Source organism: Pholcus phalangioides, unplaced genomic scaffold, assembly GCF_987345545.1.
Source record: "Pholcus phalangioides strain wild (caught in Gottingen) unplaced genomic scaffold, Ppha-v1.0 ptg000172l_1, whole genome shotgun sequence".
In the NCBI taxonomy this organism is placed as follows: Eukaryota; Metazoa; Arthropoda; class Arachnida; order Araneae; family Pholcidae; genus Pholcus; species Pholcus phalangioides.
This window is the reverse complement of record NW_028301637.1, coordinates 3,880,072-3,895,452: the sequence shown is the minus strand read 5'-3', so window position 1 is coordinate 3,895,452 and position 15,381 is coordinate 3,880,072. Positions and strand designations below refer to the sequence as shown.

The 15,381-nt window shown below is 33.2% G+C and overlaps 2 protein-coding genes across 3 annotated transcripts in view; both read left to right on the top strand.

Moving 5' to 3' along the window:
* LOC149063573 (cyclin-L1) overlaps positions 1-15,381 on the top strand; it is a 35,146-nt gene that overhangs the window by 15,207 nt on the left and 4,558 nt on the right. For both annotated transcript variants that reach the window (XM_089255775.1, XM_089255776.1), the window contains exons 5-9: positions 9,370-9,431; positions 11,740-11,839; positions 11,934-12,038; positions 12,571-12,712; positions 13,075-13,180. In XM_089255775.1, coding sequence (XP_089111901.1) covers positions 9,370-9,431; positions 11,740-11,839; positions 11,934-12,038; positions 12,571-12,712; positions 13,075-13,180 — 515 coding nt within the window. The remainder of the gene's footprint in view (positions 1-9,369; positions 9,432-11,739; positions 11,840-11,933; positions 12,039-12,570; positions 12,713-13,074; positions 13,181-15,381) is intronic.
* Positions 1,311-8,731, top strand: LOC149063574 (uncharacterized). Its single transcript, XM_089255777.1, has 4 exons — positions 1,311-2,303; positions 4,513-4,655; positions 4,810-4,887; positions 5,343-8,731. Exons 1-4 carry the CDS (start codon positions 2,109-2,111, stop codon positions 5,452-5,454), a joined length of 528 nt encoding a protein of 175 aa, XP_089111903.1. The 5' UTR covers positions 1,311-2,108; the 3' UTR covers positions 5,455-8,731.

The window sequence follows — 15,381 nt, the reverse complement described above, 5'->3', positions numbered from 1 at the left end:
ATTTCAGTAAAGATTTACTGTTGATTTGAATAAAATTGTATAGAACATGATGAAACATGACGACAAAAAAAAAAAATTTACAAATCAGGGTTGGTGAGGTTTTAGACACTATAGCAGGATTAGCTAGATTTAAAAAAAAAATTCCTTTAGCAAAAAAGTGAAAATTGGGTGAAAAGCTTTAGCAAAATGCTGCAATGCTAATGATTAGTGGTTGGATGTCTTCTCATTTTGTATCTCCGGTACAAATTTTTGTGAAAGTAACTACTATTTCTTTCACATTTTGCGAAAAATATGACTGTAGCTTAAACCCTGCACTATAGTAAGAACCAGAGTAGCTATTCACCATATTGTCCAAAACCTCCATCGTGTAACATGAAAATTATGGCATGGAGTTAGAACAGTAAGCAGATTAAAAATAACTGAAAATTTAAGAAAAATTGGGGGGGTTATGAAAAAATTAATTAGTTTCCATCATTTGAAGACACTTATAGTAAACCACTCAAGATAGTCAAAACTGATATCAACCAGGGCGGTTTAAACAGGTTTTATGCGGGGCTAAAACCATCCCTAGTCAAAATTAATGCAACCAAGTTTTTTTCCAACAAAAATAGTCTAATGCTTGTAAAAAGTAGAAACCGATCAAAATTTAAAATTTTATATGAAAGAAACAGTTAAACCTATCTATATTGTGTGTTTTAAGACCATTTCAATGTATTGTTTTACCAGTTTTAACCACTTTTAACTGGTTTCCTGGTCAAAATTACAACCCTATTGTCAGTAGTAAAATAAGAGGCTTTTATTGAGGCAAGAGATCTCTCATAAATTTTAAGGTACATGACATGCGGTTTGGCAAGGTATCTTTTTGATGCTGGCAAAAGGGTTAATAATTTCTTGTATAGACTTATTAAGCTAATCAAGTTGGTATGCCTAGACTAAAGTGTCTCGTATCTTAATGAAACTTCCTGTGACCGAAACATATATGATAAATTGAGCGCATATTTGTATTTTCATCTTTTTTGAGCAAACATTGATGACTTGGTACTTTGAGGTCTTAGTATGTAGATTTTTAAATATAACATTTGATTCTAAATTTTTCATGTTAATTTATTTGGAACTTTTAATTTCCAATAAATTGGAATAAAAATTTAGAACCCATTTGAAATTAATGACCTAATATTTGAGACTAGTGTTTTCAGATTTTGGAGCAATATTCTTTGCTTTAAAAAATTGTATTTTAATATTCAACTATATATGTGTGTGTTTTAATTCTATTTTCCTAAGAAAATGTGTTTAAAAATTTTTTTAATGTAAATTGTTTCATGGAAAAACTGATCAAATGAACTTATATTTTTAAATAATTCACAGACAATTCTGCCAATAACAATTTTTTGAGAATTTTTTTTGTTTTGTTCTGTTCTATAGAATTCTCAACTTTCTTCTTCCAGTGGTTGAATGTGTATTTCACTTTAATTTTAATTTTTCCTGAATATTTAATGAAACCTGCTCACTTTGCTTATAATTTTCTTTTTTTGCTTTTAAAAACTGATCAAAGTAATGAACAATTTGCTTAACATTAAATGTTTTTTCACAAATTCAAATGGGCTGTTGTAGGAAGAAAATTGTTTTTTTTTTCCATTAGGTAAAATATATAGCTATCAAAAAAGCCCCCACTGTAAGAAATATGGTGGTGGAGATGCCGACTCTGGCGCTTTTAGAGATCTTTCCTTAGCTTAGTTTTTTTTTCATCTGATTGAGAGCTTTATCTATTACCATTCAGGAAATTGTCGTATTTATTCATTGCCACGTGGTTAACTGGAAGCCACTTTGAAATCTGGAAGTCTTGTGCTTGGAAAATCATTGCGCATTTTGTTGAAATAATTTTATTTCGAAAACTTAATTTTTTGCAATTACTGGCATTTCATGTGCAGACTTCTGTATCCTGAAATGACCTACATTAATTTCTATTTATTTTAGGATTAGGCAAAAACAGTTGATTTTTTTGGATCCTTCAATTTAAAACGCTTTGATTGTTATTTGTGAAAACAAAATTAAGCTATGTAGGTTTGAGTACCTTATGTATTACCATCAGTTAATGTTATTTGTTGTGAATGTTTAAAAGACTAATATATTTTCCTTGTGTTGTGGTTGGTAAACAGCTGATAGAGCAAGTCGTGGGAATCCTTGCAATCTGTGGAACATCATGGAATTTCCCATGCACTCATTCCATTATCGCTTGGAAGATCTTTCACCATAACATTCAGAACAATTTCATCTATGAAGCACATTTTATATCATTCATGAAGGTACAATACATCATTGCTTGTATTTTGAAATAAATGTAATTCTCATCATGTGTATAATGTGTGTACAGAATAAGTTGACATTTCAAATGGCTGTAGGAAATATTTTTGAAAATGACCTCACACACATACATATATTGTGAAAATACAATTAGTATAGAATTTTTTATAGGAAATTCTCTGACATAATGGTGAGCATTTATCATTTGCTGTTTGTCAATGCAGTCAGCATAGCTCACACTTAGTGAAGTCTTGTTTTGTAAACACCTAAAAATGTTAATAGATTGATCACTTAAGTACTTGTTGATTTTGCATTAGACTAATCATATTCTCAGTCCCTTGGAAATAACAGTACAACATAAAATTTTATGGTATATTCTGCGTGAGTGCCGTATTATGATAATCACTTTATTGACTTGCCTCCCAGCGATGTGCGATCACTTGAATGATTCGGTTGTTGAAACATAACAGCAGTGGTTCTCAAACTTTTGTCTTCCACAGCTCCCCTGTCAACATGTGCCAGCAGTTCCCTAGAATAGTTTTAACAAAGATCGAATAGGCACACATCCATATCGCCAGCTTGCTGTGACGTCCCGGGCAGGAGCTGTGACACAGTTTGAAAATCACTTTATTATAGGGTTCCTATCAATGATCAAAAAAATCGGGGAAATATAAAAAAGAGAGAAATTTTAAATGTTTGGCAAAAATTGAGTAAATCTGTAAATATTTGAAAGTGAAAAAATTCTGTGAATGGGGGAAAAAAGAACTTAAAAAAACGTGGATGGTTGAGATTTTTAATTATATTCTCGTGTAGAGAAATGATCAAGCAGATTTTGCTGGAAACCCTGCATAACTTAAGTATATCAGAAACTTGGAGCTCTTTGACTTATAAATGCAGGGCTTCCCCACTCGTCCTACTTTCTAGTTTTTGTCCTACTTTTCCTAACCAAAACAAATCAACAAAATTCATATAATTGATTTCACTTGAGAATGGAATCATTGATACCAAATAATGCAAATGTAGTAGATTGTAATTAATGATTCCTCGAAAGCAGAAATTTTATGGTTTTTAAATTTATTTGGGGATTGTATGTGGACCATTTGGTTGTTTAACTTTTCATTTGCTTAGTTAGAGGGTTCAACAAGTAGAGTTGTGATTAAGACTTCTGCCTGGTTGATAAAAGAGTAATTCTGTATTTGCAACCGAGCGTTAAGATTTGGTATTCAACCCAAGTGGGAAACTCTGTCAGCGTGACTAGTGGTTATATTTTCCTCTGAAGACTGCACCCATTGGTGTTGAAATGCATTAGGACTTATGACACACTTTTCGTGTATTTGCCTTATTCGTTGGTGTCGTCTTAATATTATCCCCCGTGTGAATGTTGATGATTAAGTTGCAGTTTTACTTCATGGTCTTGGACAGTTACTAACATTCATTGTATTCAAAATTATGGTGCACATTTTGTGTATAGGTGACAACAGTTTGCATAACAAAAGTTGGGTACATAGACCTATTCTAGGTTTTGTGACTGTGATACCCAATAACATTCAATTGTCTTCTGTATTTTTAGGACATGCAGAGGCATAAACAATATTAACAATGCTGACGAAAGTGCTTCATTTGTCAAAAGCGATTACACTGACATGACAGTTTTTGGAATAGCATTCAGAGTAATGCTGAACAAAATAAAAGAATTTTTTTAGAAACTCAGATTCCTCTTACAATAAATGCATAGCAGTATTAATTGATAAGCAAATTAGTTACCAAATTTTTTTCATTTCCACCGATAGAGTAACTTCACTTTTACTAGCAAGGATTCAGTGGCCAAGACCCTTGCTCTTTTGGAAATTGATTGTTCAATCTACAGCCTAAATCAAGTGCTGAAGTATGCCTCTGAGTAAATTTTTGGACTTTTTCTCTCTGAATAACTAAAGCTAGCTTATAATGTTTTGCTGATTGCAAATCACTGGGAAAGTCTGATGGTAGAACTAGGGTGAATATTCGGAGGCATGATGTTTTAGTTACTTCAAGCCGAAGATCAGATTTATGGTTACCTGTATTTAAGAACAAAACTAATTAAAAAGGATACAGAACCAAAGATCTGGGGTGTTATTTTATTCAAATATTTTTTCAATAACCTACAATTCAGCAGAATGTTATAATTTGCAATTATTTTTATCCTCTTCATTCGAGTTGGTTTACCATTGACAGGAATCATCGATGACAAAGGTTTACAGATCCTATTTTAGAGCGGCAGCTGCGTTTTCATACTCAGGGGTATACGTATCTAACTTGTGGCCAGCCTGCTCGAGTTTTTTGGCTGTTCAAATTCTAGTTCCTATTATAAATCAAAGGTGAGTATCAAAAAAAAGTTCCATATGAAATACATATCATGGACTTCATTGGTACCAAGTCAAAAAACATGTTTGCTCAGTATCACTGTTTGGTTCTTTTTTGGGAAAAATTATGATGTCTGTATGATTTTGTTTTAATTCTGAGAATTCACAGGAGGTTTCTGTCTGATATGAACATAGTCGAAGTTATGAGTTTGTGTGCTGTGGAAAATTTGATTTTGTTTTGTTCAAAGTAAGTTTGAAAATTAAGTTTCTTTCTTTAAAAAACAGTGATAATGCATGTTCTGGATGGAAAAATATGTGAGTTTAATGGCATTTTGATTAAGTTTTTTGTTAAACAATCGGTTATATCTTGGAAAAAAATTAATTACAATCACAGGTTTTGGAATGACATTATTATAGAGTGAAGTTTATTTTGTGGCTTCAGGTTGGGGAGGGGGGTTCTTCAGTGATGCACTAACGCAGTTTAAATACCCAAAATTTGTGTAAAAGTTTCATTCATGAGCCCCATGCTGTACTTTAATTTAAGAACTCAGATTGTTTTACAATCTGGGTTCTGCAGACCCAGGAGAGGTGATTTTACTCTATTTAGAGTGATATCACTACTTTGATAGTTTTAGTGGATATTCTAGCAGTTGAAAAAAAATGATCTTTTTTTATCTCATAAAAACTCTGACTTTGAACTAGGGCCAGAAGAATACCTGACAGCGTTGTTCAGTCTCGTAGAGCAAATGAAATAACTTTCATATCTCTCATTTCGAAGGATGCAGAAGAGCAAAGTATCCTCAACGGTGGCTGATTCCAGAAGTTGTCCAGGACCTCACAAGTGACTGCATATGCAATTGGTGGTCATCTGCTGTCGAAGCATTAGCAAATACACGAATTCAAGAACAAGAATCATTCAGTTGGAACCATCTTTCATCAGTGTCGAATTTGTTCTACTTTGTATTTTTCCTGTTCTTGTGTTTTTAGAGTCCGTCCCTCCCCCACCACAAAAAAAAACAAAGCTGTTCATGAAGAAAAATGTTCATAGATAACATTTAAGATTATTTAAAATGGCTACATTGTCGTATTTCTGCCCATGCAGCAAATTTAATGTTCAAACTCATTATCATGAAATACTATATGGACGACTTTCATATAAAAGGAACCAAGTGCTATTTATTCGAAACTGAGAAAAAGCTATTTAAAGTTATCTTCAATTTTAAAAATAACTCTGTGGGAAAAAGTATTATGATGACTTTAGGCACATAATAAGCTGTTTTACAGTTACATATACCATTAATATTGCCGTACCCTCATAGCTTCATCATAGGTAAAAGGCTGTTGGTTCTCATTAAATGATTTTAAATTAATATTTATCTGAAAGGAACCAAGTAAAGTGTGAAAATGTCATTGGGGATATCCTTATGCTTTTCCTTGCTTATTGGCTTTCCTTCAGGCCATAGAGAAATCAGCCTAGCAAAATGAAAGCTGTCTGATGGTATTCCCCCTTGTTTGCTGTTAATGCCTATTTGAATAAACCTGTCTTGTGAATGGCTAGTTTTCATCTGGAGGATAAATGGTTTGGTCCTCTCAAGTTTAATAGCACGAACTGTGAGCCAGTTGATTTTCTTCCCCTCAGTGTCCATCTCCCTGTTAGTGATAACTTTTTCAGTTTCTTTGGTCCCTTTGAAGTCGTCATCCTGCATTTGTGACACAATTTTTTTTTTTTTGCAACATCCTTCCATCACCTTAACATAATCCTCTAAAGTATATAGTCTGTTTTTTTGGTGCAAATTCTACATCACTAATATTGAAATCATTTGAAAGATTGTGATCTGAAATGAGGTATTTCAATGTCAGATTTCAGCATGTCTATATCATCAAACAATTCATAAGCACTTTTTTTTTCGTTTCAGTTCAGTTCTGACCCCCACATGAGTCGAACCCGTAACATTCCTTCCAACATAAATGTGTTTTTGCAAGTGGGAAACCCATTTCCTTGGCACCGTCCTGCAGTCCCTTCTACCCAAACATAAAAGAAACTTGTTTTCTTTTCCAGAGTGAATCCCAGTGTTATATACCTATATTTGCCTCTTGTAACAAATAATATTTGTTGGGATTCTTGGTAGGGCAATGTTTTCTCTGTCGTAACATCATAAAGTTTCCAGGTGTTCGCACGTTTTCCTTTGCAGTTCTCTGTTCATCATTCACTACTTATCTTGCTTTCTGTATCTTCTAACTCAAGCACATTTAAATCATCCTGTTTTTTTCTCATGCCAATAATGTTGTGATTGTTCTGCATATTAGCATGAAAACTGTCACATTTATTGCAAGTATCTTTCTTCAGCTTCTTTATGTGCGTGAATATAGTAATTAAAACTTACTGTGTTGTTTCCTTTATTTTCTTCCTCGTATAAATCATATATTGCTGATTCTATGTTCTGTTGGCATATTTTGTATCGCTATTCTCTCTCTCTGTCAACAATAGTGATTTATATCAGGAAACTTATTGTGATCTTTTTACTTTCTGAATTTCCTCTGGGGAAATTCTAGGCTGTCTTTTCCTGTGAGTTCCTCTCGTCAGTTTTCCCTAAACAGAACCAACTGCCAAAAGTGGTATTGTTTAAATTCAATAAGGTGATGAAAAAACTGAGTTTGTTAGTTAGTTCAAGAGCACACGCGGCATCACAGCCTGGATGTTACTTAGTTCTATTTAAATAAATAAAATTCCTCTTTCAGTAGTTTAGATGTCGATATATCTCAAATGTGAAAAATGGTGCTTTGTTCCTTTTATATAATAGCCATCCATATATAAGTACAGTGATACCTCTGCTAACAAAGATCCTCAAATCATTCCTTAGCTAGAATCTTGATTGGCAAAAACATGATTTTCCATTAGTTTGTGGGAAATCGGTTGATTCATTTCCAGTCTTTTTCATTCGTGTTTGAGTGGTGGTTAGTTCATTTGTCTCGTACATGTGGATGGAAAAGGTAAGCTTGTCAAATGCCACCTGTTCAGTTTGATACTGAATCAGTTGTACTGTGTTTCGAAAACATTGAAGTCACTGAATCAACATTAAAACAAGCTAATCAGCTTAAATGCAGCGGGAATTCAGATCATTATAATGCTGTGTTATGCTAGTTTGCATCAGCATACACGAAAATATTGGTTAACAAGTTTGAAAAACTGCAAAAAAAAAAAAAAATCTTTGTTATGCAAAACGTCCATAAAGCAATATTACTCAGTAGAGGTATCACTGTAGTTGCGTTAAATTCATCTAAACAGCCCAAAAAGTTAAATGAAAAATAGAAGTATAGAAGCCCTGTTTTATTCATAGGGTCATCTTGGATGTTGTGAGTCTGGGGGTACTTCAAGCTTTCCACAATCAATATGGAATGTAATAAAATATTGTAGAGTCAGTGGGATCTCAAACTGAGACACCTCTTGACTGCCTAGTTGTGCTCTTGTGCATTCGTGCTTTCTCTTGTTCATTCAATACATGCACTGAATTTCCTGAGAAGGGAAGATTGCAATGTGTGGAGCCCTATTCTTGATCGTTATTGAATGGAATTGCTATGAAGTTTGTTACTCTTGACAAACACATTGGGATATTCACTGTCGATACATGTTTTAAAAACATGCTCAGAAGGTGAACCCTGGTAATCTTATTTTTTGCCAATCTGAACATGAAAATTAACTGGGTCCCTTTCCAGTTACATTAGATTTGTTCACTGTATGAACACTAAAATACTTGATATCAAACTCAAGACCTATTGGGTGACCTGTTATGGCAGGGTGAAAATTTTGCTAGAAACTGCGCAGATGTCAGTGCTTCAGGTTTTTAGCCTTTATGTTGCTGTTGGAAACCATATTCTTCCAATTTTGTAAAAAAAATAATCAAAATTTTGCTTTGCAGAAATTATAGATATGTAAAGAAAACCCCTCAGTCCTTGAAATCTGAAAGTGACCACGTTTCCTTGATGAAAATGCAGGAAGTGCCCAATTGTCACCAAATACAATATCAAAACTTGAGCAAAGTTTCTAATTTTTGCTATAATTTTCAACAAAAAAAAGGGGCAGTGACTTCAAATCACAGTAGATTACAATGAATTCCATAGGGGAAAAAACATTTAACACGGCGAATGTGAGATATCCATAGTCATAATAATCATTGATTTAATTGAATAAAAATTCAATCAGGATTCCTTGAAAATACAGGAAGCGAATTTTTTATTTTAACAAAAGTTGGGAGTGTTAAAATTGGGGAATGTCCTGAAAAAATGAGTCGTATGATCACCCTGATATTACTATAGCACAAACTACAGATTTTTGAGTCTGGGAATTGGCACCTACAGAGTTTTGGGTTAACCTTCATTATCTCATTGAAATATATATTGCCAAAGAAAAAGATTGAAGATTACTTTTTTTTTTCATCAAAGTAAAATTTTCCTCTGAGATGTAATGGAGTTTATTCTTTGTGATCCATTTTTTCCCTTTCATTTTGTTCTAAAACTAAGATTTTCCTAATGCATTTAAGATGTAATCTGTGTTGTAAGATGTTAGTTCGTGTAATTATTTTTGAAACCGTCTCCCAGAAAAGCTGTCAAAACTCAAAGACCTGATATCAATGCTTATTACAATTATGATTTCATTTCTATGAGTTAGTATTGCCTTGGCTATTTTCCTTGGCCAAATATTTAGTTAAAATCTAATTTTTTATTTTTGCAGATAATAGTGACTTTGCTTGAAGTTCTCAAAGTGAAAAACCAAAGATTGATGCAAACTGCATGGTAAGGTTAAGATTCTTGTGCTTTGTTTCTAACCTTTCTTTGATGAATTTTTTTTATTGTTTTGAATTTCTCGTTTACTCAAACTATTGGAATAACATTCCCATTGATATCGCTGAACAAGTGGTGCATCTTCATCCAAACACAAATTTTAGATGAAGATGAGTAAACGTGTTTTTTTTCACACGTCCCATGAACTGAATGATTTTTCTTATTATTTTTGCCATCTTCCATAATCATGCTATCTAATGACCCATTCGAAAGTAGTACTACTTTGAAGATAGAGTACTAATTTCCTGTGTATATATCTTGCAAGCTGTCTTGGGAATTTTTTTTCAACTTTTCTGGTGACAACTATGTGGATAATATATATTTTCTGTGTTTGGAAACCGAAAAAAAAATTTGAATCTGAATTATTTTATTTTTACCCATCCTTCATAACTTCCACTCTTTAATATCATATGAAGTGCTATCACTCTACCCGTTGAGTGACTTGTGGAGAAGTGCCAGGACAAGTCAAGGTGGGGATCTCAAAGCAACAATTTGATTTAACTATTTTCCTTTCAAGATGGCATATTTTGTATCAAAATGGATTAGGATTTAAAACTCGTGACAAATCGAAATTAACTGAATTGTGGCTGATTTCTGAGGCTGACTTTATCTAGTGAAAGGACCAAGGGTTTAAGCTACGGTTGCATTTTTCGCAAAATTCGGAAAAAATCGTACAATGCGAAAGCAGTAGCCACTTTTGCAAAAATGCGTACAGAGGTGCGAAACTAATAGACATCCAACCATCAATGATTAACAGTGTAGCATTTTGCTGAAGCTTTTCCCCCTATTTTTGCTTTTTTGCTAAAGGAATTTTTTTATCTAGCTTAAACCCTGGAAAGGACTGAAATATGGTAATATAAGTATTTCAGGGCCATCATTTCAATTTTTTTCAGAAAGGGGACAAAAAATATGAACTCGACGTGTGTGTGTGCGTGCATATATATATATAATTTCTAGTGCCTTTTTTAAATTGGGAAGGCAATGTGCCCCCTCCTAAATGACGCGCTTGAGGTATTTTAACGTATATAAAAAACTCCCCTTAATTTTTAGAGCTTAAAATTTAGTGAAAAAAGTTTATATACATGGATCATGTTAAATAATATAAGAAACCCCTCCTATTTTTTGGGGCCCTGATTTTTTTCCGAGAAGGTTTTTTTTATATACATTAAAATAGCAATTTCTATCACAATTTAAAATTACTTGTGTGAAATGACAAGGTTACATAGAAAGCATAACGATGCCTAGATCTTCTACATCATAGTTTCCCAAACTTCTTGTTCCGTCGCCCCCCTTCAGAGAAATTTTTCTGTCATCTCCCCCCCCCCCCCCCCCAATTCTTTTTTTTTTTTTTCTTTTTTTTCTTTTTTGTGTGTGTGTGTGTGTGTGTGTGTGTGTGTGTGTGTGTGTGTGTGTGTGTGTGTGTGTGCGTGCGTGCAAAATTTGATTTTTGAGAGGTAATTTAACCCAAGGACTTTAACCTGCAGCTTGACCATGATTGGTGATGACTTGCGGTTGTCACGGGTTTTTGCAACAGGAAAATATCACAAATTTCCCTTTTAAAACGTTTTAGGGATTTTTCATTAGTAAGATCCTTTTTACATTTATTTTTAGTAGGCAAAAACCTCCCAAGTTCTCATTCTCCTAAGTTGGCAGCTATGGAATTATATTTAAAGCCTTACTTCCTCAATAAAATACACGAAGACAGCTGTCAAATTTCTGTTGGTGTTGGATTTTTTTGTCATGGTTCTAGCGGTTGCTGGAGGAAAGGAGTTACAAGAAAACTTTTCAGATGGAAAAGGGTGTTTCCCTCCCCAAAATGATATAACCTCTTGTGTACACTTTTTGTTCTACATTTCTCCATAGTTTAAAGTAATAATGACTATTAACTTTCACATTGTTGACTACCATTTTGTCAAATCATGAAATGTTTCCTTTGATGAAAGATTGAAACTTATGTTGTTGGATGAACCTATTCTTTGTCCCGATGTGCTCTTTTTCTTGGCCTGTGCCATGATTTTACCTTTGAGTACAGTGGTGATGTATTTTTCACCAATTGCCGATTGTCAGCTCAATGATCTGTACTGTTTGGATATGGTCTGAAAATTTTCTTTGTCAATTGTAAGCTGTTTTTGGCAATTCAACTACATTTTTTTTTTTTAAGTCTGGTTTTTCAATATTTCTTTCGATGTAGTTTCAGTGTTTAAAGTAAAGTGTTGGATGTATTTGTGCGCTATGCATTAATTGTTATTTCCGTTCTTAGGAACTACATGAACGATAGCTTGAGATCAGAAGTCTTTGTTTGTTATCCTCCTGAGACAATAGCTTGCGCATGTATCTGTCTTAGTGCCAGAGTGTTACAGGTATTTTTCAATATTTTTTTTTTGTCATTTTTATTAACTTTAGAAAGCAAGCATTTGTTTTTCATCATTACATGTCTTTTTTTTCTTTTTACAGATACCTTTACCAAACAAACCTGCCTGGTACTTAATATTTGATGCATCTGAGGAGGATATCAATAACATTTGCCATATTATCCTATCTTTATATTCGGTGCGCAAAGTAAGTTTCTCATGGTGGTGTTGAACACTCGTATCATGTTACCAACATGTTTATTTAGTTTGAACAATCCCAGTGTTTCTGAAAGTATGCCTGCACATGGAAAAGGGGCTTTTAACCCTCTGACTGCTCAATTTGTGGACCGAAATTGCTTCAAAAATTGTGTAATTTTTTTTCACTCAAAAAGTGAAGTTTGAGCAGTAATACCACGTGCCTTCAAATGCTGCAATTTAGTGGACAACTAATGACATCTGTTGTCCAAAGCGTAAATGAAATGTCTAATACTGTATATAATTTATTTCAGTGGTAAAACGGAGAAAAAATGGGATGCGCTTCTCAATAAAGGAAGAAAAACATGTGCCCGTGGAAATCGCGGGATGAGCAGATTTTGCTACATTTGAGTTGCCCGTGGAAATCGCTGGATGAGCAGCCAGAGGGTTAAGAAATATCGACTTATTTGTTTTGAATGTAATTCTTTTATCTCTTGAACGTTTTTATGCATCATTCAATGATATCTCTTCCATTATTTTTCCAGCCCGATGCAGAAAAGTTGGACAAGATCGTGGAAGAAGTAAAGAGAGTACATACTGAAAACAAGCTCAAAGCCAAAGGTCTCGCTAGTGTCAATGCTGTGCTAGCAAACCATGCCGCTTCATTTTCACCTTCATCTAACCCCTGTAAGTATTTTAATATATGTTACAGGATAGACAGTAACAAGTATATAAGATCGTGTCAGTTCCCTTGTTGGGGAAGGAGAATGTCAAATTTTTAAAGAAAAATCTGGGATGGAAATAGGTGCAGTTGAATAAATTTAGAAGGCTTGCATTTTAATAGATTTTCCTTAGATTCTGTGGAGAAATATCTCAAATTTGTAATTATGGAATATTCTACTCTTATAAGAGTAGTTTGCTTTGTTTCTGAATTTTTGTAGTTTTCATGAGATTTAATATGAAAGAACTTTGCTTAAAATTTTTTTGTATTTTAACTGTTTAATGATTGATATACTCGTGAAATGATGTTTATTTTTGTTTGAATTTAGCATCGCCAAAGAATGAGAAGATATCACCAAATATGCTACAGCAAACCCTTATGAATATCAAGAAAGAAAAAGAAGACATCAAGCATAGCAATGGTATCAGCCCCAGGTTAGTATCTCTAAAATTTGTTATTTTGGATGAACTGTGATCAACTGTTATATAATGCAATGCCACCTATAGCATGGAGCGTGTTTTTTTGTTTTGCAGAAGCGGTTTATGTTCCCATTCCTTTTCTCAAACTAGATTTTTTTCTTTATTTTAATTTTTTTTTTATAGATACTGCTCAGATCCAAAAAAGTCATAAATGGTGGATTTTGTGATTCCACATTTTTCACACGACAAATGATGCTAAGTTCGACTGTATTTAGTCATGGGTTGTGCTGTATGTGTGTGATTAGTTGGAAAAAGGATGTCTCCAAAATTTGAAAAGCTGTGCTCAAATTTATAGTTTGAAATTGTAACACATTTTTATTCAAAATTAAAACAGTGATGTAACGATATTCTGCAGACCAACACAAAAAATGTTGTAGACAGGTAGTAGACATTATGTTGTAGGCGTTATCAGATGCTATCAAATTATGCTCGTTAATATTAGCATCATCATAAAATACATTTACAGTAGAACCTCTCAATAACGGACACCCATGGGACCTAAAATTTTGTCCACTTATGGGAAGTTACCATGATATATGGCGGAACCTCATTTATAAGGCGTTTGGCTTCAATCGCAATTGGTTCCTAACATTTGTTTGTTTTTTACAATACATACAGTGATTACGCATAATCACAGGTCGTCTTGATAAAGAAAGTTTGATTAAATTTCACTAAATTTATCGCTTTTACTAGTGATTGTGTAATTCCCAAATAAAGTTGAAGTTGATAAAAATAACGAAAAATTTATAACCTTTCTTCTCTTCATTGAACCAATTAATTATTTCTGCCCATACATGATACATGCACTACATATATATTTTGCAATAAAAATCAAATTTAATTAAAATAAGTGTAAAGCATAACATTAGTGTCTTGTAATGTTGGCTTCCTTCACACGTATCAGCAAAAACCCAAGATTAGAGTTCGAATTCACTATCCTGAACTATAGTTATGTTCAGTTAATTAAGTAATTAATTAATCATTTATTGTATTTACCAACACAAGCTTGGGACTAACCATATTCTTAGTTGAATAGGATAAATTCTCGATTTATGACAGAGAATAAATAAATTAGTGTGCCTGATTTTAATGTCTACTAACGGGAGTGAAATACAGGAAAGCCCTATTCCACAGAACTGGGATCAGAAAAGTGTCTGTTAGGGAAGAGGTTCCACTGTATATACAAATACAAATACAACAAATCGCAACAAAAAATTATAATTCATTAATAAAATTCAGTTATTCCTTCCCCACTATAACGTGGTTTATCGCACAGCCATTTTTGTGTACAACACATAAAGTAGCTTCATTTACACTTTCGGATGGTAGATAGTGCAAAATACTAAAGGTATTAACCGTTTAAAGGCCAATGTTCCATAAATGGCACATAGTTTTTATTTACAAAAATATCAGATAAAAATTTATTCAAACATTTCCTGTTTTTTACCGTGTATAAAGGAGAGTTTGAAGTATTTTTTGAAATAAATTAGGAAACTTTTCAAGTTTATATAAAAATTTTTGGCAGAATTTTGAAATTTGACATTTTTCGAGTATTTTCCCCCCATTTCGATTAAAATTTGCAAAAATTTAAATTTTGAAGTAAATTGAAAATTATTTTGTGTGTTTCTACCAATTAGTATGTCAATCAAATTAAATGAATTAGTTTCTTTGTACTGTTAAACGTTAGAGTTACACGCGTTCAAAAATGCATGTTCCATTTATGGAATATTGGCCTTTCAAGAGAGCGGGATTCTAGTGATATCTAATGAGCAGTGCGCTGCTTCGATTTTCCCATTCGAACCCCAAGGTGTTATCATGGTTTGACAAGCGTATAGGGGCTAATTCTGGGTAATATGACACAGAGGAATGTGCTTTCTGGGGTGGATTGTTTATATTGGATGAGTACTTTTTATTCTTTCATTCTTAGAAATGTATATTTTAGCAAACTGTAGACTAATCAAACCGAGTTCGACAATCTTAGATAGTCTTGTTTTGTTCAGCTGAGTGTAACCATATCAAAAAGATATTTCACATTAGAAGAAGCTGTAAGATATTTAGAAACTTTCAGATTCCTAATTAGAGGATTTAGATATATTCCAATTACGTGCTAATGAAAATGGGAACATTGTGGATGAAGATGATATTGTTGAAAATCA